The 23,027-nt window shown below is 49.4% G+C and overlaps 2 protein-coding genes across 2 annotated transcripts; both read left to right on the forward strand.

Moving 5' to 3' along the window:
- The first annotated feature begins 4,514 nt into the window (after window positions 1–4,514).
- Window positions 4,515–8,391, forward strand: LOC134055013 (keratin, type II cytoskeletal 3-like). The gene is made up of 9 exons (XM_062511117.1): window positions 4,515–5,120; window positions 5,891–6,105; window positions 6,210–6,270; window positions 6,431–6,526; window positions 6,695–6,859; window positions 6,969–7,094; window positions 7,302–7,522; window positions 7,878–7,912; window positions 7,997–8,391. Exons 1-9 carry the CDS (start codon window positions 4,515–4,517, stop codon window positions 8,389–8,391), a joined length of 1,920 nt encoding a protein of 639 aa, XP_062367101.1.
- Window positions 8,392–12,456: 4,065 nt separating this feature from the next.
- On the forward strand, window positions 12,457–16,056 carry LOC134055015 (keratin, type II cytoskeletal 6A-like). The gene is made up of 9 exons (XM_062511119.1): window positions 12,457–12,966; window positions 13,831–14,045; window positions 14,150–14,210; window positions 14,371–14,466; window positions 14,635–14,799; window positions 14,898–15,023; window positions 15,142–15,362; window positions 15,640–15,674; window positions 15,782–16,056. The coding sequence occupies exons 1-9, from the start codon at window positions 12,457–12,459 to the stop codon at window positions 16,054–16,056; spliced, it is 1,704 nt and encodes a 567-aa protein (XP_062367103.1).
- Window positions 16,057–23,027: the final 6,971 nt, after the last annotated feature.

Consider the following 23,027-nt stretch of genomic DNA (forward strand, 5'->3'; position numbering starts at 1 on the left):
GCCCCGAAGGTTGACAAGGAAAGAAGCATCTCCTCTCTCCTCCTGACAGCAGCCCAGCCTCCCGAAGCCCAGCTCCGTTGTCCTGCAATGGGATGAACTGTGTCCCTCCCATTCAGTTCATCCCAGCTCCTGGTCCCACCCAGGGGTTTGGTGGCGATGCCGTGCGTGTCCTGGCACCAGGAGCTGCCTGGCAGGAGGGGCTGCTCTGCCTTCCTTGCTGTGTTGTACATTTCTTGTGGCAAATGTGTATAAAACTCCTCTTTCATCCTCTCTCCTCCTGTTCTGTGTCCCTGGGGTTCTTCTGTGTGTGTCCATCCTGCTAGTCCCTTTGCAGGCCTTTGAGGTCAGGGTGGGGGTGGGGCAAGTGGGACTCATCCCCTGGGGAGTGGGCATCTCAGACGGTAGCCAGAGGGATGAGCTGGCCCAGGGTGGAGCTTCTGGGCAGCTTTGCTCACTTGGGAGCCCCAGGTGTGCTGCCAGCAGGAGCTTCCCTGGAACTCTGGCTTCCGTTCCACTTGTCCCAGCTCTCAGTAACACCTGGGACACCTCACACACACCTGGACTATTCCTAAGGAGAACAAAATTGTCCTTCAGCACACAACTCCCATGACACAGAGTGAGATGTACTGTCCCCACCTCTCCCCCTCCTCTGTGGGCTGCCTCCTTCCTTGTGATGTTGCCATTCCAAATAAATTGCAGAGAATATTCACAATGTCACTGTGTTGCTGTTTTGGGAGCTGCTCTGGGCAGGGTGGGAGAGGGGATCATTCTGCTGCCCATCCCTGTGTTTTGAGGAAACAGATCAGGTGCCCCAGCTCAGATGATGCTCTTGACTCTCACCTGGAGGCACAAGCCTATATCCGGAATGGTGGGGGTCTGGATGCTCCAGCTGAGCAATAAGAGCCCAGGTCGGAGACCTGGAATGATTGAATAATGGAATAGTTTCGGTTGGAAGGGACCTTAAAGACCATCCCATTCCAACCCCCTGCTATGAACAGGGACACCATCCACTACATGAGAGGTAGCGCACCCCTTGGACAAAGCAATGTAATTAAGTTGCTGTTTCTGAGGTTCCTATGGGATCATCTCCAGATGCAGGAGACTTTGACCTGTGTTAGGTGAAGAAAATGGCACCAGCGTTGCCGTGTGCAGTGGTGGGAGGGCAGGTGTATGTGCCTCAGGACATTGGCCAAGCACCTGTCGCTGGCTGCAGTCAGCCACAAACTCTTCTGCCCCAGGATGAGCCATGATTCCAGCTGGGGGAACACAGTGGGCTGGGAAGGTGTGATTCATCCCCATCTATCAGCTCAGGTACCATCCTCTCCCTGAGAAGTTGATTAATTTCTCAGTGCCTCATTCTTCCTCCAAGAGCAGGAGGGAGAGATTTGGATGAGTTCAGGAGGGGTTTGGGAGGGGAGTCTGGAGTGTTTGATCTGAGCTGTGCTGTGGTTCTTCCACCACCTGGAGAGATCAGTAGCAGAAAATGCTGTCAGTGATGGTTCAGGAGTCCCACAACAGTCTCTGGGAGTTGCTGATGTTCTCAGAGTGAGTCAGGAAGCTGCAGAATGAGGAAGAGGTCCAGGAAAGGCAACAGGGAATGACTACAGGCTTACTGGAAGAGACAATTCTCCCAATGGGACCCCAGCAAGAGAATGAGCTTGCCAGGGTTGGGGAGCGTGACTGGGTTTGGCCCAACAAGAAGATACTGAGAAGGCTCTGAGAAACTGGTGTGCCAGGAGCACTTTGAGGTTTGGCTTGGGGCAAGAGTCACTTGTTTTGGTGCTTAATTTTAAGAGTCTGTTTCTTCTTAGCTTTGACATCCAGAACACAGCATTTTAGTGCCATGTGAGGAGTTGTTGCAACACCTCCTCTGTGCAAGATCTGTGGCAGAAGCTCTTGGCTGGGTCATATGTGAAGCTGGAGCATGGCTTGGTCTCCATGCACATTTTCTGCCAAGTTCACATTTCCCCTGGTATTGATCTTACCATGCTCAACTCCTTGTGTAAGAGATCTGAAGGATCCGCTTGGTGTTGAGTCTCACCTGAAGGAGGCTGAAGTGACTCCAGGTTCAGAATAATCTGCACATCTTGTCTGAAGACGTCAGAGTGACTCAGTCTGGGCGTCTTATCTGCAGGAGTTGAGTGTGGTCAGCACCCAGGCATCTGGCTGACTTTGCAGATCTTCCTCCTCGTTGTGGAACCTCCTCATGGGATGTTCCAGTGAAGTCCTGGTGCCTTCATACCATGGGTTTGGCAGCTGGGAGGGAGGCCAAGAAAAGGAACAACCTGTTCTCTGCACCTAAACCCAAGGCAGTCTGCAGCTCCCCTGGGCTGCTCATCATGAATGAGTGTGCTGGGCTGCAGGATGGTCTGGAGAACTTAAATCTCCCCCCGGGAGATGACCATGGAGAAACCAGCCCATCTTGATTGCAGCTGCTTTTGGAAGGGAGGGTGTCCCCTCCATGCTGTGGGGGTGCTGTCCATTCTCCAGCTGCAGGAACACACACCTGGGTAACCCTTGGCCATCCATTGGTCCCCCCTCAAGGCTGGATAACCTTGTCCCTCAAGGGTGGGATAACCCTTGGTCAAATCTTACCTGATCCATTGAAGGTAGGATAACCCCTGGGTAAGTGTTTTTTGAGTCCCTCATGGGTAGGACAATCCTTGGCCAACTCTTACCTCAATCCCTTGAGAGGGGGGATTACTATGGACCAACCAGGAGTTAGGAGTGGGACAACTCTTGTTCAAGTGTTACTGAGCCAACTCTTACCAAGTTCCTTAGGAGTGGAATGACTCTTGGCCAACTGTTGAGTCTGCCAAGAGTGGGATAACCTCGACCAGTCATTGACTCCCTCAAGGCTAGTGTTCTCCCCTCCCTTACACACTGTTCCATGCAGATCAGGGGGCTCAGTACCCCTGTCCCAGTGACAGTAAGGGACATTTTGGTTTCTGATGCCTCGTGATATTTTCAAACCACATTTAGTGGCCCAGATCTCATTGGGACTCTGAAAACTCCTTCTGAAGGTCTGTGTTCATACACAGTTTTTTTGAATGGCTTTAAATTCATGTTTTAAGGATTTCAAGGGCTAGAATGTGCATTTTCTGCAATTTTTTTTCATTACTTGTGCTACTTTCCAGGAAAACATGAAGATTCATTTTCTATTTAATTCATTAAATTATTCAGGCATTTAATTGATAATATTCAGGTAGATAAAACCTTTCGAATGCCCTTTAAATAGTATTTACAGACTTGGCTTCCTTTTATACTAGAATCTACTTTTTTTTTCTTTTAAACCACACTGATATTATTTTCCAAAATTAATTAAAATTTCATTTACATGCAACACAAAAAAAATTTAAAAGGGTTTATTTCAGACACATCCTCTAAAATACATTTCTAAACCACATTCCTAAACCACATTCCTTTCCCAATAAATTATTTGGAAGCAAAAGGTTATACTGTGCCTTGGGGGTTGTAACAGCTCCATTTCTCAGCAGGTTTTTCCATGTCAGTCATCTCATTTTTGGGAAAAAAAAAAAAAGGGAATTCAGAGGTAGTGGAATTCACCAGAGCAGCAGGAACCCCTCACCACTTCGAATTGTCCATCTGTCGCTCCTCTTCCATAGTGTTTGTCTGTCCCTGACATTGTCACCAAAGGGTTCCCTATGTGTCCCTTCATTCTTCCTCAAGTTGTCATTCCCTGCCACCCTCAGAACACTGAGGAGGCTGAGACAATTTCAGTCACCTTCTTCCCTCTTCTTCAGCATCATCCAAAGCCCCAGCTGGTTGTCCCAGATTTGTGGAGTTGCAAGTGGAGGGAATTTAGTCTACAGGTAGAAGACACTCCCATTGTAGCGACACCACTTGCTCCAAGGAGATGTTTTTCCTTTCTAGCATGAAAATATGCTGAGTCTCCTCAAATTTTGGTGTCATGAATTCCCATTCAGGATTGAGAAACATCTCCTGAAATGCAAAGGCAATTTAACATATAAAAAGGGGATTAAGGGTGTGTGTGAGGAATTGTGAAAGCCATATTATAGCTGGGATTTCATCAAAACTTTGCCTTTCTATGGAGCTTTGATAGGGAGATCTCTATCCGGAATTATTGGAAGCCACTTATGAGGGCTGGATATCCAATGAGGGACTGCAGAAAAGGGGATTTATGGACATAATTGATTTCCAAGATGTCATAAAGATACAAGAGTCGACTTACTCATGGAGACCTGCCTCGATGCTCTTGTTTTATTCACCTCTAGATTACAGGGCGTGTTTCTGCGCAGCCCCAAATATGTCAAAGCTCATGGCAAATCTGTCAACAACCCTGTGCTAATGAAAATATTAAATTGCTTTCCACCTTCACACCCAAGCTGTTCCAGCCCACCTCCAGTAGCAGATAAAAGGGAATGCCTGGAGCTGTTGGAGCCAGAGAAGACTCCAGACTTCTTTCTGCCCTCATCAACTCCGTTGGTCTTTCTGCTCTTCTGGATTTTGATTCTGCTTGGACAAAAACAGCTATGTCTCGTCAGTCTGTCTGCAGGAGCTTTGGAGTTGGGGGGAGAAAGGGATTCAGCTCCTGCTCTGCTGTTGGTGGTGGATTTGGAGGCGGTGGTGGCCGGAGCAAGATCAGCTACAGCTCATATTCCTCATCCCGGGGAGGAGGAGCACACTGTGGGGGATTCAGCAGCCGGAGCCTCCATAGCACGGGGGGCAGCAGAAGGATAGCCATGGGTGGATGCTATGGCGGTGGTGGATACGGTGGCAGGATGGGTGGCTTTGGTGGAGGAATGAGCTGTGGAGGGATGGGTGGTGGTGGAATGGGTGGTGGAGGAATGGGAATGGGTGGCTTTGGTGGTGGAATGTGTGGTGGAATGGGTGGTGGTGGAATGGGTGGTGGTGGAGGAATGGGTGGCTTTGGTGGTGGAATGGGCAGCGGGGGAATGGGTGGAATGGGAGGCTTTGGTGGTCCAGGTTTCTCTGGAGGCATCCAACCAGTGCAAGTTGACTCCAATCTCCTGCGTCCGGTACATGTTGAGATTGACCCCCAGATCCAGCAAGTCAAAAACCAGGAGAAGGAGCAGATCAAGACCCTGAACAACCAGTTTGCCTCCTTCATTGACAAGGTGAGAGTTTAGGACCATGTTTTTTGTGAGCTGGCATGCCAAACAACTTTCTTGGGGTGTGGAATGGAATTTTTTTCATTTACCCACTGCTTTTGGAGTTGTCAGACCAATGCCTCAGCATCAAGTTGAAATTAGTCAGGTTTTATTAAATAGCACAGAACAATAGAGGAGGTTTTGTGCTAATGGAAGATTAAACAGAACATCTGCAACGTATTCTGGGGATTCTCTTGCCAAGGCACTTCCGCAGCCTCATTTTGGGTGATTCAGGGCAAAGTCATCATTGTAAATTTAATTGTCCTAAGAGTTTTAAATGCTGGGATTTGCTTTTTGATGAGACTTACTTCTCAAAGCCTGATTCTAGAAACTTCAGAACATTAACCTCCTTTCCAATACTCTTGGATTATTTTCATTTCAAATAGAAGCCGAAGAAATAGAGAATCCCGCCCAAGAGAATGCATGGGCAGTTGGAGAATAAAAAAATAATCTTTCTTGACTGGAAAGATGATGACAAAGTCCAACCCTGATGCTATGGAAAATTGGGATGATGTTTTCTACTGGCAACATCTTTTTGTCCCCAAGGGAGAAATTCAGAAAAAGTCAAAACTTAATTGTCTAAAAACAAATAAATTAAATGATGCTTCTCATGCACTTCAGCAGCTTGAACGCCTGAATGAGGCATAGATGGGGAAAGATTCCCTAGGCTCCCAAATCTCCTAGTAGTTGGAATGTCTCCCTGGGGAATGTTTCACAAAACCCTTTGTTGGCTGTAGGTCCGATTCCTGGAGCAGCAGAACAAGGTGCTCTCCACCAAGTGGGAGCTGCTCCAGCAGCAAGGGCCATCAGGGCCCAGGAAGAACCTGGATGTGATCTTTGAGAATTACATCCAGAACCTGCGGAGGCAGCTGGAATCAATCTTGGCACAGCGGGGGCAGCTGGAGTCAGAGCTGCAGAACATGCGGCAGTACGTGGAGGAGTTCAAAACCAAGTGAGTGTGGGGACAAACAGGGACAGTGGAGCTGGTGCGGAGACCCTGCAGGTGGAGCGACCAGGGGTCTCAGAGTCTCACCTTGTCCTGCCCCCCCACCACAGGTATGAGGAGGAGATCAACCGTCGCACAGCGGCTGAGAACGAGTTTGTGGTGCTGAAGAAGGTGAGTCTGAAGACACCAGCAGGCATGGGCTCAGGGGGGACAGGAGGTAAAGACATGGGAAGGACTCAGCTCCGAGATGGGCAGATCCCAACAGGAAGAGCCAACAGCTCTTGTGCCACAAGAGAAAGTCGTAGTCCAATTCTGAGATGTTTCCTTTTAGGATGTGGACTGTGCCTACATGACCAAAGTCGAGCTGGAAGCCAAGGTGGGAGCTCTGACAGATGAAATCAACTTCCTGAGGTGCATCTATGAGGAGGTAGGAGCTCTCCCTTCCCCTGGGTGAAGTTTTAATGAGGGTGTGGTGGCCAAAGACACTGAGGTTGGGCTGGGCATCTTTGTGGGTTTGATCTGCAGAAGTTGCCTGGAGCTGCTTCTCTTCTCTCCCATCATCAGATGGTGCCTCTGACTCATGTCTTGGTTGCAGGAACTGTCTCAGATGCAGACGATCAGTCGGGATCTGTCCGTGGTGGTGTCCATGGACAACAACCGGCACCTGGACCTGGACAGTATCATCGAGGAGGTCCGGCGCCAGTATGAGCAGATTGCCCAGAGCAGCCGGGCTGAGGCCGAGGCTTGGTACCAGAGCAGGGTGAGCTGGGAAGTGGTCAAGGCACCTGGGATAGTCCCCAATGTTTGAACTACCTGAGTTTTTTGGCCAGTTGTGTCCCTGATGCACATCTTTATCCCCATGTCTACAGTACGAGGAGCTCCAGAACACTGCTGGAAAACATGGGGACAACCTCCGCAACACCAAGATTGAGATCCAGGAGTTGTCCAGGAATGTCCAGAGGCTGCGGGCTGAGATTGAGAATGTGAAGAAGCAGGTTAGGGACCACCAGCTCTTCATTGGGTACCAGATGCATGCTGGGTCAGGATGGGGCTGGGTGGTGAGAGGGAAACCAGTCATTAAAATTCATGCCCTTTGGAAGAGATTGATTTTTTGGTCTGTTTCCCCTCCAGTTTCTACCATGATGAAGCTCCTGTAGAGGGTGGGCAGAAGGGATCTCACACACTGATTTTCTCTTCCTCAGAACCAGCAGCTTCAGGCAGCCATTGCTGAGGCTGAGGAGAGGGGGGAGATGGCCATCAAGGATGCCCGGAGGAAGCTGGAAGAGCTGGAATGTGCCCTGAACAAGGACAAGGAGGAGCTGGCTCGCCTGCTGAAGGAGTACCAGGAACTGCTGAACACCAAAATTGCACTGGACGTTGAGATTGCCATGTACAGGAAGTTGCTGGAGGGGGAGGAGAACAGGTACTTGATTGGCATCAATTTGACTAAATTATTGACAAATTATAAGACGTGTGGTAAAACCTTTGAATCCACACAAAAGATTGACTCTATGTAATTCACGCTCAAATTCTCAAGTATATATTAGTTATATTAAGCATAAACATACTTAAGTCGGTTTTCTATCTTTAAAGAATGTGCAGGCAAAGGGTACTAATTTATTTAAAGAGTAATTGGAAAAATCTGAAAAAAATACTGAATAGGTTGCTTATTTTTTAAAGAATGATTGAGAAATATAAACTTGTACAAAAATGGGAAATTCTCAACTGAAGAGCTGTGCACTTCCCAGAGGAATAACTGGTCCCATTTTCCCTCACAGGCTGTGCAATGACAGCATGTCCAACGTCAATGTCTGTAAGTATCTGCCCCGGGGTCCCTCAGAAGTGGTAGAATTTGTTCTTTTGGGAAACAGGTGAGTAACCTGTGCTTCTCTTCCAGCTGTGGTGGGCAGGACGACCGTCTCCGGAGGCAGAGGAGGCATGGGAGGAGGATTCGGAGGCAGCGGCATGGGAGGAGGATTCGGAGGCGGCAGCGGCATGGGAGGAGGAATGGGAGGAGGCAGCAGCTGTGGAATGGGAGGAGGATTTGGAGGCGGCAGCGGCATGGGAGGAGGAATGGGAGGAGGCGGCATCTGCGGAGGAAGCAGCAGCTTTGGAGGAGGCAGCAGCTTTGGAGGAGGCAGCATGGGTGGCAGCTGTGGGATGGGAGGAGGAATGTACGGTGGGGGCTTCTCCTCTGGAAGCGGAAGGATGTGTGGCTCTGGCGGGGGATCCTCCTCCATGCGGAGATGCGTCACCACCACCTCGGTCAAATCTTCGGGGGTGAGATTCTGAGCCCCGAAGGTTGACAAGGAAAGAAGCATCTCCTCTCTCCTCCTGACAGCAGCCCAGCCTCCCGAAGCCCAGCTCCGTTGTCCTGCAATGGGATGAACTGTGTCCCTCCCATTCAGTTCATCCCAGCTCCTGGTCCCACCCAGGGGTTTGGTGGCGATGCCGTGCGTGTCCTGGCACCAGGAGCTGCCTGGCAGGAGGGGCTGCTCTGCCTTCCTTGCTGTGTTGTACATTTCTTGTGGCAAATGTGTATAAAATCCCTCTTTCCTCCTGTTCTGTGTCCCCACCTCCCTTCTATCTGTGTCCTGCCCTCTTTCCCTGGGATGTTGCCATTCCAAATAAATTGCAGAGAACATTCGCGATGTTGTTGTGTCACTGCTTCAGGAGCCACTCTGGGCAGGGCGTGCGTTGGGGAAGCAGCTTGTTGGGGAGCAGGAGGTCATTCTTTGCTCAGTGTGTTGGACCTGTGCTTTGATGGAGCCGAACACGGGTGAACCATCACAGGCGTCCCAGCTCAGGTGATGACTGACTCTCACCTGAAGGCACAAGTCCGGGTGGTGGGTGCTGGATGCTCAGTTCACAAAATTTTCAGTAACTGTGAGACAGCAGAAGACCAAACTAAGTAATACAGGAGCCTGCTCAATCTCCTGACATAGGGAGTCGCCCAGTTCATCCCTGGAATCCTGTAGAGTTATTCCCACAGCAGATTTGTGCAATTGTTTGGTCTGGAAACCTCTAGCACAAAGGAGTCCAGTATCTTTCCAGTCACTGAACTAATACAGGCTGCCATGTCCCAGTTTTTTGTGTTCAGCTTTAGGCACACAAAGGCACTCAGTGCCTCAGTGCCCACGTCACATCTCTCCAGATGCAGCAAAATTCCTGAAGCTCTAGGAAAGGGTCTTTCTCAATCCCTCTTGGATTTTGGAAGCTCTGCAAAGGGTCTTCTGAAACCTGTGTCCTGTGATTTAGGCAGGAACATTCCCAGTTCTGCGTGGCCAGACCAGTAGAAACCCACAGGGGCTGATGGATGATGAGAATCAGCAGCAGCAGGTGGGAGCTAACATTGGATCAGTCATCTGAATTTCCTGCCTCTGAATGGTCTTTGGGTTGTGATGAGAGGCTGGCAGGGTAGGAGCCCCTTGGGTGGGAGAGTTGGTGAACATGGGTAACAATGGATCAGGATGTTGGTCAAGCACCTGCCTCTGGTATGCACCTGGGCTGTGGGATGACCAGGTGGGATACAAAGCTCAGCACCCAGAGAGCAGGGGGAGCACCAGAGAGCCATGTACCATCCCTGACCAGCTGTGGGAAAACAGTGGTCTGGGAAGGTGTGATTCATCCCCATCTATCAGCTCAGGTACCATCCTCTCCCTGAGAAGTCGATTCATTTCCCAGTGCCTCATTCTTCCTCCAAGAGCAGGAGGGAGAGATTTGGATGAGTTCAGGAGGGGTTTGGGAGGGGAGTCTGGAGTGTTTGATCTGAGCTGTGCTGTGGTTCTTCCACCACCTGGAGAGATCAAAGAGGCAGAAAACGCTGTCAGTGATGATTCAGGAGTCCCACAACAGTCTCTGGGAGCTACTGATGCTCCCAGAGTGGGTCAGGAAGTTGCAGGCCAAGGAAGAGGTCCAGGAAAGGCTGGAGTGAACTTTTCCAAGTGAGCTCTTGGAAAATCGAGTTCTCTCTGCTTTGAAGGGTGCTGGAGCTGGGATTGTGGCTGGGTTTTGCCCAGATAAAGATGCTGAGTAGGCAATGCCTGTGCAAAGCTGGTGTTCTGCCAGGAGCAGTTTGAGGTTTGGCTTGGGGCAAGAGTCACCTGCTTTAGTGCTTAATCACCTGTTTCAGTGTTGAATTTTAAGAGCCTGTTTCTTCTAAACTTTACAATGAGCTTTACATGGCGTTGTAGCGCTACTGTGAAGAGTCATTGTGACACCTCCTCCGTGCTCTTGGCTGGCTCAGATGTGAAGCTGCAGCATGGCTCAGTCTCTATCCATGTTTTCTGCCGAGTTCACATTTTCCCTGGTGTCAATGATTCTGCTGTGCACAGCTCCTTGCGTAAGAGATCTGAGGGCATGGCTGGAGCCCAGCTGCCTGTTGAGTTCTACCTGGAGGAGACCCAGGTGACTCCAGGTTTGGAATAATCTGCACATCTTGTCTGAAGACGTCAGAGTGACTCAATCTGGGCGTCTTATCTGCAGGAGTTGAGTGTGGTCAGCACCCAGGCATCTGGCTGACTTTGCAGATCTTCCTCCTCGTTGTGGAACCTCCTCATGGGATGTTCCAGTGAAGTCCTGGTGCCTTCATACCATGGGTTTGGCAGCTGGGAGGGAGGCCAAGAAAAGGAACAACCTGTTCTCTGCACCTAAACCCAAGGCAGTCTGCAGCTCCCCTGGGCTGCTCATCATGAATGAGTGTGCTGGGCTGCAGGATGGTCTGGAGAGCTTAAATCTCCCCCTGGGAGATGACCATGGAGAAACCAGCCCATCTTGATTGCAGCTGCTTTTGGAAGGGAGGGTGTCCCCTCCATGCTGTGGGGGTGCTGTCCATTCTCCAGCTGCAGGAACACACACCTGGGTAACCCTTGGCCATCCATTGGTCCCCCCTCAAGGCTGGATAACCTTGTCCCTCAAGGGTGGGATAGCCCTTCACCAACTGTTTAGTCCATTAATGGTGGGATAATCCTTGGACAACTGTTGTGTCCTTCCATTGCTGAATAACGACTGCCAACCTTTGAGTCCCTGAGGGTGGGATAATATTGGCCAACAGTTGAACCCCCGTAAAGGGTAACATCCTCCCCTCCCTCCCATTCCACCCAGTCTGTGGCTCCAGAAGCTTCATTCCAGTGATAATCAACGACATTCATGTTTATGATTCCTCCAGTGGCTTTTGGAAGTGGTTTCCTGGGCTGGTTTTCCATAGTGTTTGCTGTGTCTGTGGCCACCAGCTAATTCCTAGGGATGCTTTCAACTACATTTACCTGCTCAAATCTCCTGTGTGACCATGAAAACAACATATACACTTGGGAAGCTTAAATACAGGATATTTTTTGACTGCTGAAGTGCTTTAAAATATATATTTACCTTGACTTTTATTAATGATTTTTAGGAAATAAGAATGAAGAAAGCATTGGTGTTTTTTACCAATAAAATTAATAAATGTAACTAAAATATTTATTTGATTAGTGAGGCTTAGAAGGTACCTGCAAGATGTCCTTCATGTGAGTGTCCAAATCCATTGCCGGGGAGCTGGTGCATGAAATTAAACGTTATTGTCACTCATCATTACAACATGCCTGGAGCGTCCTTTCCATCCTCTGTGGTTTGACAATCCCTGTGGCCATTGGAAAAGCACAAGTAAGGACCTGGACATCCTTGTCCCCTTGCTCTGGTGCTCAGAATCCCAGGACCTGGTTGTCCCAGACATTCCCACCTGATGCTCTTAGGAAGGAACTAAGCAGCTCTTTCTGGAGAAAACAGATATGCTGATCCCTGTTAAATGTTAATGATGTGGCATTTTTCCACTTGGAAAGCTATTGTGAATTTTCCACTTAACAAGAAGATTCGGGGCGTGCTTGGAGGAATTATGAATGCCTCATTCCATCTGAGTTTCACCAAAATCCTTGGCTGGTGTGGAGTGTCAGGCAAAAAGTCTGGAGTCAGACAACCTGTGGAGTCGTTAGGAGCAGGCATGGAAGTGGGAGGAAGGAAGAACATGACAACATCACTGTAAAACATATTTTTCCAGATGAAATAAAGATATGGGAGTCCACTTACTCACAGAGACCTGCCTCAGTTCTCCTGCTTTTCCTTCTGCACAGCGAAGCGGATTTCTGGGTGGAGTCACCAATTTGGCAAAAATCTGTTAACCGCACCAAGCTGATGAAGACAGTAAATTTGTTTCCTCTTCACGCCCAAGCTGTCCCAGCCCACCTTCAGGAGCAGATAAAAGGGAATGCCTGGAGCTGTGAAACCAGAGAAGACTCTGAGCACTTCTCTCTCCCCTCAGCACCAGCTCAGCTCTGTCGATCCCTTCTTCTTCCCCAGTTTTGGATCTTTTGAGGAGAACCAGTCATGTCTCGTCAATCTGTCTGCAGGAGCTTTGGAATTGGGAGCAAAAGGGGATTCAGCTCCTGCTCTGCTGTTGGTGGTGGCTTTGGAGGCAGTGGCCGGAGCAGGATCAGCTACAGCTCGTTCTCCACATCCAGAGGGATTGGAGGTGGCAGTGGACGCTGTGGAGGATTCAGCAGCCGGAGTCTCCATAACATGGGGGGAAACACAAGGATTTCCATGGGCAGCTCTTATGGCAGTGGCTACGGATGTAGAATTGGTGGCTTTGGTGGAGGATTTCCAGGAGGATTTGGTGTCATTGGAGGAGGTGTCATTGGTGGAGGAATGGGTGGCTTTTGTGGACCTGTCAGAGGTAGCCCTGGGTTCCCTGGAGGCATCCAACCAGTGCAGGTGGACCCAACCCTCCTGCGGCCAGTCCATGTTGACATTGACCCTCAGATCCAGCAAGTGAAGTGCCAGGAGAAGGAGCAGATCAAGACTCTGAACAACCAGTTTGCCTCCTTCATTGACAAGGTGAGAGGTTGGAACTGGGCTTGCTTGGGAATGGGAAAACTGCAGAAATTTCTTTTGCTCTGGAGATGGAAATATTGTCCTTCTCAGCTCAGTATTGGGATGTGATTGTTTCCATTGGGTTCCATCTGGTTTCCTCCTGAGGAAATGTCAAAATTTATTATCTACAGAGAAACTGAACAACTTTCTCCAGGGTTGGTGGATGCACATGGATTTTCTCTCCAGTGCAGACAGGCCAAAGTGATGGGGATATACTCCGTGACCAAAGTATTTTTTAAGTCTGTCCTTTTCCTGGGACAATTTTTGCTCAAGGAATTTAAAATCTAGGAATGAAATTTTAAAAAATTCCCAATCATTCTTGTTTCAGTTTAAGTGCAGATGAGTTCCCTTTAAATTATCTGAACTGGGAGAATATTGATTATAAGTGTGTTCAGTGTTTTTTTTTTAATATATGACATGTATAATTTTTGTGTCTGATAAGAGGAATGTTCTTGAATATGGAGACCATTGGGATTTCATTCACTGGAAGGTCAAAAAGGAACTGACACTCCTGAAAATTAATGTAAAAATTCTGACTGGTATTGGAAATAATTTGTAAGATTTGAATGGAAGCATTTCAATAGCTACACCCCACCTCCAAAAAAAATAACCAACAAAAAAGGAGCAGAAATACAGGAGGAGAAAAGAGGAGGAATTCAAGGATAATGGGGAAAAAAGGAGAAAAAAGGGAGGAATTTTCCCCTTGGAAACAGTGGTCGAGTTAAGGTTTTGGGGAATGATTACCACAGCCTTCCAAAACTCCCAGGAGGTTTGAGCAGTGGAATGTCTCCCTGGGGAATGTTTCACAAAACCCTTTGTTGGCTGTAGGTCCGATTCCTGGAGCAGCAGAACAAGGTGCTCTCCACCAAGTGGGAGCTGCTCCAGCAGCAAGGGCCATCAGGGCCCAGGAAGAACCTGGATGTGATCTTTGAGAATTACATTCAGAACCTGCGGAGGAGGCTGGAGTCTCTGTTGGGACAGCGGGGGCAGCTGGAGTCAGAGCTGCAGAACATGCGGCAGTACGTGGAGGAGTTCAAAACCAAGTGAGTGTGGGGACAAACAGGGACAGTGGAGCTGGTGCGGAGACCCTGCAGGTGGAGCGACCAGGGGTCTCAGAGTCTCACCTTGTCCTGCCCCCCCACCACAGGTATGAGGAGGAGATCAACCGTCGCACAGCGGCTGAGAACGAGTTTGTGGTGCTGAAGAAGGTGAGTCTGAAGACACCAGCAGGCATGGGCTCAGGGGGGACAGGAGGTAAAGACATGGGAAGGACTCAGCTCCGAGATGGGCAGATCCCAACAGGAAGAGCCAACAGCTCTTGTGCCACAAGAGAAAGTCGTAGTCCAATTCTGAGATGTTTCCTTTTAGGATGTGGACTGTGCCTACATGACCAAAGTCGAGCTGGAAGCCAAGGTGGGAGCTCTGACAGATGAAATCAACTTCCTGAGGTGCATCTATGAGGAGGTAGGAGCTCTCCCTTCCCCTGGGTGAAGTTTTAATGAGGGTGTGGTGGCCAAAGACACTGAGGTTGGGCTGGGCATCTTTGTGGGTTTGATCTGCAGAAGTTGCCTGGAGCTGCTTCTCTTCTCTCCCATCATCAGATGGTGCCTCTGACTCATGTCTTGGTTGCAGGAACTGTCTCAGATGCAGACGATCAGTCGGGATCTGTCCGTGGTGGTGTCCATGGACAACAACCGGCACCTGGACCTGGACAGTATCATCGAGGAGGTCCGGCGCCACTATGAGCAGATCGCTCAGAATAGCCGGGCCGAGGCCGAGGCTTGGTACCAGAGCAGGGTGAGCTGGGAAGTGGTCAAGGCACCTGGAGCATTGGAAACTCCTGAGTTTCTGGCCAGTTGTGTCCCTGATGCACATCTTTGTCCCCGTGTCTACAGTACGAGGAGCTCCAAAACACAGCTGGCCGGCACGGAGACAACCTCCGCAACACCAAGATTGAGATCCAGGAGTTGTCCAGGAATGTCCAGAGGCTGCGGACAGAGATTGAGAATGTGAAGAAGCAGGTGGGGGTTGGCTGGTGTCTCATGGATTCCTTCTGTTTTCCCTCTAGTTTGTGCCATGAGAATGCTCCAGTAGAGGGTGGGCCGAGGGAATTAAAAAAATTTATTTTCTTCTCCACAGAACCATCATCTGCAGTCAGCCATCGCTGAGGCTGAGGAGAGGGGGGAGATGGCCATCAAGGATGCCCGGAGGAAGCTGGAAGAGCTGGAATGTGCCCTGAACAAGGACAAGGAGGAGCTGGCTCGCCTGCTGAAGGAGTACCAGGAACTGCTGAACATCAAGATTGCGCTGGATGTTGAGATTGCCATGTACAGGAAGTTGCTGGAGGGGGAGGAGAACCGGTGAGTCCTTCCACCACTGACTGGGCCAGGGTTCTGCTCCTCCTTGGGTCGGATTCATCTTCAATCACCCCTTGAAACACATTTAACATTGAAATCTGATTACTTTCTTTTTTTCTCCAAATTTTGAAGACCAAAACAGAAACATGGTCCCCACCAGAAACAATTCTCTGGGGCCTGATTGATCTTATATGAAACAGGATATAAAAGGAATATTTGGTGAAGAGTTTTGTTTCTAACTGTATATAGTTTCATGACTGATGTTCCTCTCCCTACACAGGCTCTGCTTAGAAAACCCCTCCAATGTGAATGTCTGTAAGTATTCACACATTGATTTCTCTACAGAATTACCTTTATCCTTGGTTTTGTGAAGATTCCCAGGATGTTGCCTGGTGTTTAATAAGCTTCTCCCTCTCTTCCAGCTGTGGTGGGCAGAACTACCATGTGTGGAGGCAGATCCAGCAGCTTTGGAGCCAGCAATGGCCTGGGTGGAGGAGGAGTGTGCACGGTTGGCGGTGGGAGTGTCACTGGCGGCACCTGTGGTGTGGGAGGAGGGATCCTCAGTGGTGGCTTCTCCTCTGGGAGTGGGAGGATGTGTAGCACTGCAGGTGGCAACTTCATGGCCGGGGGGAGCTCCTCCTCAGTGCGGAGATGTGTCACCACCACAACGGTCAAATCCTCTGGGGTCAAATACTGAGCCCTCACCTCCGTTCTCCCGGGAAAAGCAGCACCTTCCTCTTCCTCCCACCAGCCGCACAGCCCCTTCCACCCCCATCGGTATTCAGGAGGAAACAGTTTCTGGGGGAAATCTCCCCAAAGTGAGATGAAAACGAGACACATCCCTCTGGCCTAGCCTGGCCCTCACTGAGCCCCACTGGGATGGAACATCTCCCTCATGAGTCCACGGCACTGCAGAGCTCCCCAGGGCTGCTGCACCAGCTGAGGAGCCTGTGGAAAATTGCTCTTTCCTGTCACTTTTTAAGGCTTGTGTTTCCCCTATGCCCCCCATGAGTCCCCTGCATCCTCCTCCAGCTGTGTCAGGAGCCCACATGAACAGAAGGAAGAAGATGAAGTCCCATAGTCAGATTTAGGAGTGAGAAACAAGTCTCTCCACCTCCCAAGTGGAGTAATTTGGCAGCTTTACTGTTTTATGGATCCTTTTCCCTTTTATCCTTCCCACCTGGAGTGTGTGGCCCTGTTACCTCCCTCTGTCATGTGATCAGCTGCTTCCTGCCAGTGCCCTGGCCCCAGGGTCCTTCAGTACCAATAAACTGCAGAGAGATGAAGATGTTTTTGTGTTGTCTCATCACTCAATGCTCCCCAGGGGAGGGAAAGCACATGTTTGCCATGGATCAGGGTAATTGCAGGATAAATACAGACTGAACAGGAAAATAATTGAGAGCAGCCCTGGGAGAAGGACTTGGGGGTGCTGGTGGCTGAGAGCTGGACCTGCCCCAACCCAGAGACCCCTGAGTCTGGGCTGAGCCCCCAACATGAGCAGCAGGGGAGGGGGTGTTCTGCCATGCTCAGGTGAGACCCCACCTACAGAGCTGCTCCAGCCCTGGGGCCCAGCACAGGGAGGATGTGGAGCTGCTGGAGAGTGTTCAGGGGAGGCCACAGAGCTGCTCTGAGGGCCAGAGATCCTCTGGGGCCAGGCCAGGAGAGCTGGGGGTACTCAGTTAGAGACAAGTGAAAGGAGACCTTTGAGCCCCTTCCAAGGGGCTCCAGGAGAGTTGGAGAGGGACTTGGAAAGGCAGTGATGGAACAAGAATGATGGCTTCAAACTGGAAAAGAGGAGAATTAGATGGGATGTTGGGAAGAAATTCCTCCCTGTGAGAGTGGTGAGGCACTGGAATGGAATTCCTTGAGAATGCCCCATCGCTAGAAGTGTCCAAGGCCAGGCTGTATAGGGCTTGGAGCAGCCTGGGAGAGTGGAAGGAGCCCCTGCCCATAGCAGAGGGTGGAATGGGATGAGCTTTAAGATCCTGTCTAACCCAAACCCTCCCATGATCCTATATTGAGCTGATTTAGGTGATCTTGTGGGAATGTCAAGGTGTTTCCTTGAGCATCACCCTGAGAACTAGGATTCATTATTCCCATTTGGGGACTGGGTTGGCTGGAGGTGGGCAGGAGCTTGGAGAAACCTGGTCTAATGGTAGGTGTCCCTGCCCATGGCAGGAGGTGGAACTGGATGGGTTTTAGGAGCCCTTCCCACATTCTGTGATCATCTTATTCCAACTCCTACCATGGAGGAGTCTCCAGTGGGTGCTTGGAGCCAGGGTGAAGAGGATGAATCCTCCCCAGAGCTCACACAAGGATGAGGAGCACCCTCTGCCTGTCTGTCTGGGCTCTTACATAGGCTCCTTGTCTGTGAGCGATTGGATGGTCTAACAACTCTGAGTGGACAAAAATTACTCACAAAGAAAAAAAAAAGAAGCCAGCGTGAAATAATAAGCCAGAGCCCAGAACCTGCCATCAGAGCTCCAGGTTGCCCAGCCAGATTAGTCATTAGCCTTCTCCAAATTACATCCCATTGCAACCAAATCAACTTGATTAATGCTTGACTGGATTATTCTGTAGCTCTGGGGGGAGTGAGGGATGAATCAGCCCTGGTTCTTTGCAGTGTGTGTTACAGGAGGTGGGACCAGATGGGATTTAAAGACCTTTCCAACTTCAACCATTCCATGATTCTATGACTGATCTGGTGCAGATAAAATATGGAAATGGAGATCAATATTGTCAAGTCTTTGTCATCTAAATGAGCAAAATAAGGGAGATATGGTTGCTTTTATTTGAACCAGTGTTACTTTCCTTCTGTTTTTCTTATTTACCCCCAAATTTCCTTCCAGTACACCCTCCCGACTTCTGAATGATGTTTACACCAGGCTGCAATGCGTCTTATCCTCCTGTTTGAGTCAAAAATAACATTTCTGATTCTAAAATTTATAGGTTGGGATGGGAAAGACCAGAAAGTCATGGCCCTCTTCCTTATCCCAGGGAAGAGTCTGAAATTATCTCCTTTCTCCTCATCCCAGGAAGCAGTCCAGGGACAGGTGTGGACCCAAGTGGTTCAAAGTCCAGGAGAGTCCTCAGGACACTCTTAGGAATGTGGCAGAGAGGACAGCGATCTCCAGCCTGTTGAAACCCAGGAAGCCAAAGGTGCTGATGCCATCCTGCCAAAACCCACAAGATTTTTCTGAGTTCTCTGAGTTTTTCCTGGAGGGGAGCCAGGAGATGCCAGGGTTTATCATTTCTATCTGCTGCATTCATGAGAAAGGGAGTTGAAGGAAATTGCTCAAGTGCATCACGCTGGGATGAAAGGGTTGCGATTCCCTTTGCCAGTTCTGTTTCCCTTTTCCAGTTCTGTGGGGCACTGTGAAAGCTGCTGGTTCCCATCCAGGGATGCCAAGAAAGACACTGGGCTGGAGCATGTCCAGAGACAGGAATAGAACTGGGGAAGGGCTGAAGCCCAAGGAGAAGGGTCTGGAGAACTCCTGAGAAGCAGTTGGGGGAGCTGGGGGTGGGGGCTGGTCAGCTTGGAGAAAATGAGGCTTGGGGGACCTCCTTACTCCCCAGGACTCCCTGATAGGATGAGGCAGCCAGATGGGGGTTGGAGGGCAGGGAAATGTCATTGCTCCACTGGGGTCAGGGCATGGGCTGAGCTCCTCCTCTTTTGCATTAGAACATGTGAAGAAACCAAATTGGTGCCATGCTTTATGACCTCCTTGGGAAATTAACCCAGGTGGCATTTTATTGGCTGTAATTAGGGTTGTAATGAGTTTTTAATTGTTACTAATCATGTTTTGGTGGGAGGGCCTTAGGAGCTACCATGCTTTTTTCCCCTGGGTGGGTCACTGTGCAAACATGGAGGACACTCCCCCTATTTGGGTTTGCAGGGGGATGATATTGGACAGCTGGGGAGCAGGAAGTATTAGCTTTTGTGAGAAGCACTGGTTTGTCACCTGGGAGGTGACTTCCCTCTTCATCCTCCAGACTGGGGTTTACCTGGCACACTTCTCCTGAGCAGCTGGAGTCCTTTGGGATCTTGAGGATGGGATGTTCAGGGGAAGGAATCGAGGAACAGAGAGGTTAACCAAGGTTGAAAGTGGGGATCAGCATCTTTTGGTCCCCTCTCTGCACTTCAAAAGCAACACCTCCAGTTCTCTCACCTTCAGCTCAACTGGTCTAAAAAAACAGGTCAAATACACACTAGAAAACCCTCTGACTTTCTCAAGAGAAACCAAAATCAGCAGCTCATGGAAGCAGTGACTGCCATGGAGAATCTGGGCTTGGAAGGAGGTTTAAAACTCCTGTGGGGAAATACATTGACAAAGGTACCTAAAGCTGTGCAACTTCCAAAGAAATTTAGCTAAGGGGAGCTCTTCCCTTTGCTTTCCATGCTGGGCTCCTGATGTTTAATCCTGGATACTCCATCACCTCATTTCCTGTTCTTTGGACTCTGCCTTGGGCTCCTTGTGAGTGAATCCACTGCCAGTCTCCAGAGGTGAGTTATGCCAGGATCCAGAGGAATCTGTGTTCCAGAGCATCACCTGCAGCTGTGCAGAAAAATGTGGGCCCTTCATCTAATTAATATGCACCCCAGCTTTGCTTGGACAGATTGAGCTGATATTGGAGCACTTTTCCTGCTGGATTTGGCCCCTGTTGGATGCCGACCCTGCTCCCCTGAACAAAACAGCAGCTTCCACCCAGCCCCATGACCTGGATGAGCTGCCTGGGAATGTGGTGCCACCTGCTCCCTCCTGGCCCTGTTCCATCCAGGGCTGCCTCAGCTCCAGCTGGGACAGGTAGAACCAGATTTGCACAATTTATGGTGACTGCATCATCCACACCTGGTGCTGACAGAGACCATTCCTCCTCTTCCTCCTCCCACCCATTTCAGTTGGGATGGTGGTGCTCCCCTGAGCTTCATTCTCCTTCCACACTCCCTAGTTCTGTCCTTGGAGTGGGATGATATTCCACAGGGTTTACAGGCACAACCTCAAAACCCCCATTATCTGACCAATTCTGTTGGAACATGGGTTGACTCAATTCTACCTCTCCCGTGGACTGGGGTCTCAGCTGGTCTGGGGGGGAGGGGGGGGTGGGGGGGCACAAAATGGCACAGAATGTCACTGGAAGGTTTGGAGCCTTTGCAAGGGAAAGTTCTCTGACACAGCTGAATCTGCTGGTGACCTCCAGGTGCTGCTGTGACACACCTGAATCTGTCTGTGATCTCCAGACCCCTCCTCACACACCTGAACATGTCACTGTCCTCCAGGTGCTGCTATGAAACACCTGAACCTGTCAGTGACCTCCAGGTGCTGCTGTGAAATATCTGAATCTGTCATTGTCCTCCAGACCTTCTGACATACCTGAATCTGTCACTGTCCTCCAGGTGCTGCTGTGAAACAGCTGAACCTATCAGTGACCTCCAGGTGCTGCTCTGATACCAGAACCTGTCACTGTCCTCCAGGTCAATAACAAGTTGATTTTCCCATAAGTTATGGGTCAGGCTGAGATGGGAATTTTGGCTTGGGTACAAACCCACCACCATTCCAGGTCATGACTCTGACTGACAATCAGGAGGAAGTTGACAGGAGAAGAAAGAAGAGATGGGTTGTGCCCATGTTTGTTGTGGGTGGGTAGCTCCAGAGGGGCTCCAGCCTTTGGAGCATCTCCATGGCCTCCTCTGGACTCACTCCAACAGCTCCACATCTTCCCTGTGTTGAACAGTGCTCTCAGGCCCATGGTGGAATTGTTTGGATTCTCTTGATCAAGGCCAGGAGTTGGACTTAATGATCCCTGTCTGTCCATTCCAGAACACGAGATATTCCAGGTTTCTATACCTGTCAAAGCCCTTAAACTGGCCTTCCCCATTTCATCCTCAGACTTTTCCTTCCCCAGGCAGGAGATTTGCTCTGGAACCCTCATGGTTTTGGTGCTTTTTGTGGAGCTTTAGCTTTGCTGCACCTGCCTCATTGTGCTTCTGCAGAGGCAACCACAGCAATTCAGATCCATCAATAGAGGGATTTACTCTATTTATCACAAAGTCTGACCTTGATTGGGCTGATTATGAGCTTGGAGTCCAGCCCAGGTGGTGCTGGGTGTGGTCACTCACCTGCTGCTGACGCTACCCTGGGAAGGCAGCACCAAACCCACTTTGCTGGGAGGTCAGTAATCACCTTGTTTACTGGATTTGGAACATCTGCCAAAATTAACTCCAGCTGCTTCGGCTTCCTGTGGGACAGGATGTGATTAAAATAATTCTCAACTCACACAGCAGCTTTTGGAGCTGCTGAACACTCTCAGACTCTTCTTTACCTTGGGGACCAAGTGAAGAAGTTCCCAAGGTTCCAAATACCTGGAGAGGCCATTCCTGAGACCTCTGATTGTTGGGTCACCTGAAGAGCCTCATCAAAATCCTGCCCTAATAGAAATAAAAATCAATTTATTTCATGACTGCCACGTCCATTGACCACTTTTTTGCTGAGAAACATGTGCACATAGAAAAAAAATATCTCATGTCACCTCCTGTTTTTAACCTGGAGTTCAACCCAGTTTCTTACTCTGCTTTTTTCCCCCCTTATTTTATTTTTTTTTTTCTCTGCAGGTCTTACCTTCCCTCCTCCACCTCCTCCTTCTGAAACCCTTTGGAGATTTTATCTCTGCCTTGTTCCAGCACCTCCCGCTGGAGCCTGAGGGCATCAGCTATTCGTGAAGGTACTCCACACGCTCAGCCTGCTGGAGATCTCAGGGATCAGAGGCTGATATTTGGCATTAGCTATTTAAGCAAAAAATATTAATGAGCTTTTCCTTTGTCCACTTGCCACTATTGTTAATAATAACAGCAACTGAAAAATTACTTCTGTGTATTCACAAATAATTTTCAATTTAATTAATAAACTTTCACATTATTGTCAGGGAAAGAGGAGATTAACCGACATTGTAATTACATTGTTAATTTCTGAATTGATGATTTACTATCAAGGGTGTTATTGAGGACGTTATTGGCCTGTTTGCCTTCCTGTCAACCTCAAATCACAAACCATTTATTAAGAGATTAAAAGAGCCATCAGTCCCTTGTTAACGGGATGGCAAGTTAAAGTCAGATTTCGGGCTGTTGGTCCCTAAACAAACCTTGTCAGAGATCTCCTCCCTCAGGGACTGACCAACCCGGGAGCTGGTGACCTCCCTCCCCACTCTGGATGGAATCCACCCTGAAAACTCCCTCTGGCCTTCTCAAAGTCAAAATTCCAGTCTGAAGCCATCACCAGGGCATTTCACCTTTTTTTTTTTCTGCAAAAACAACCACTTTCTGATGTTTCCCTTCCTTTGTCCTTTCAGAGTCTTCCCACCTTTGCTGACCACAAGGAAAGGTTGTGGCCATTCCCTGCATGGATGTTTCTGGCGCTGGGGAAGGTCTTCCTGCTCTTTGAGGGCTTTCCAGCCCTTCCCATGCTGATCTCCTTTGCTTCCCTTGCTCTTGTTGGATCTTGAACTTGATTCCAACCTCTACCAGGTTGTCCCGTGCTGCCCCAGAGATCTTGGTGTCCACTTCACCTACTTGTTCCCTCCTTCCCCTCCAAATAAAATTCCTCTGTGCAGCAGCATAATTCCTCCTGCTCTGGAATTCCATGGTCCATTGGCTGCTTCTTTCCATTCATGTTT

This window comes from Cinclus cinclus, chromosome 30 (assembly GCF_963662255.1).
Source record: "Cinclus cinclus chromosome 30, bCinCin1.1, whole genome shotgun sequence".
NCBI lineage: Eukaryota > Metazoa > Chordata > Aves > Passeriformes > Cinclidae > Cinclus > Cinclus cinclus.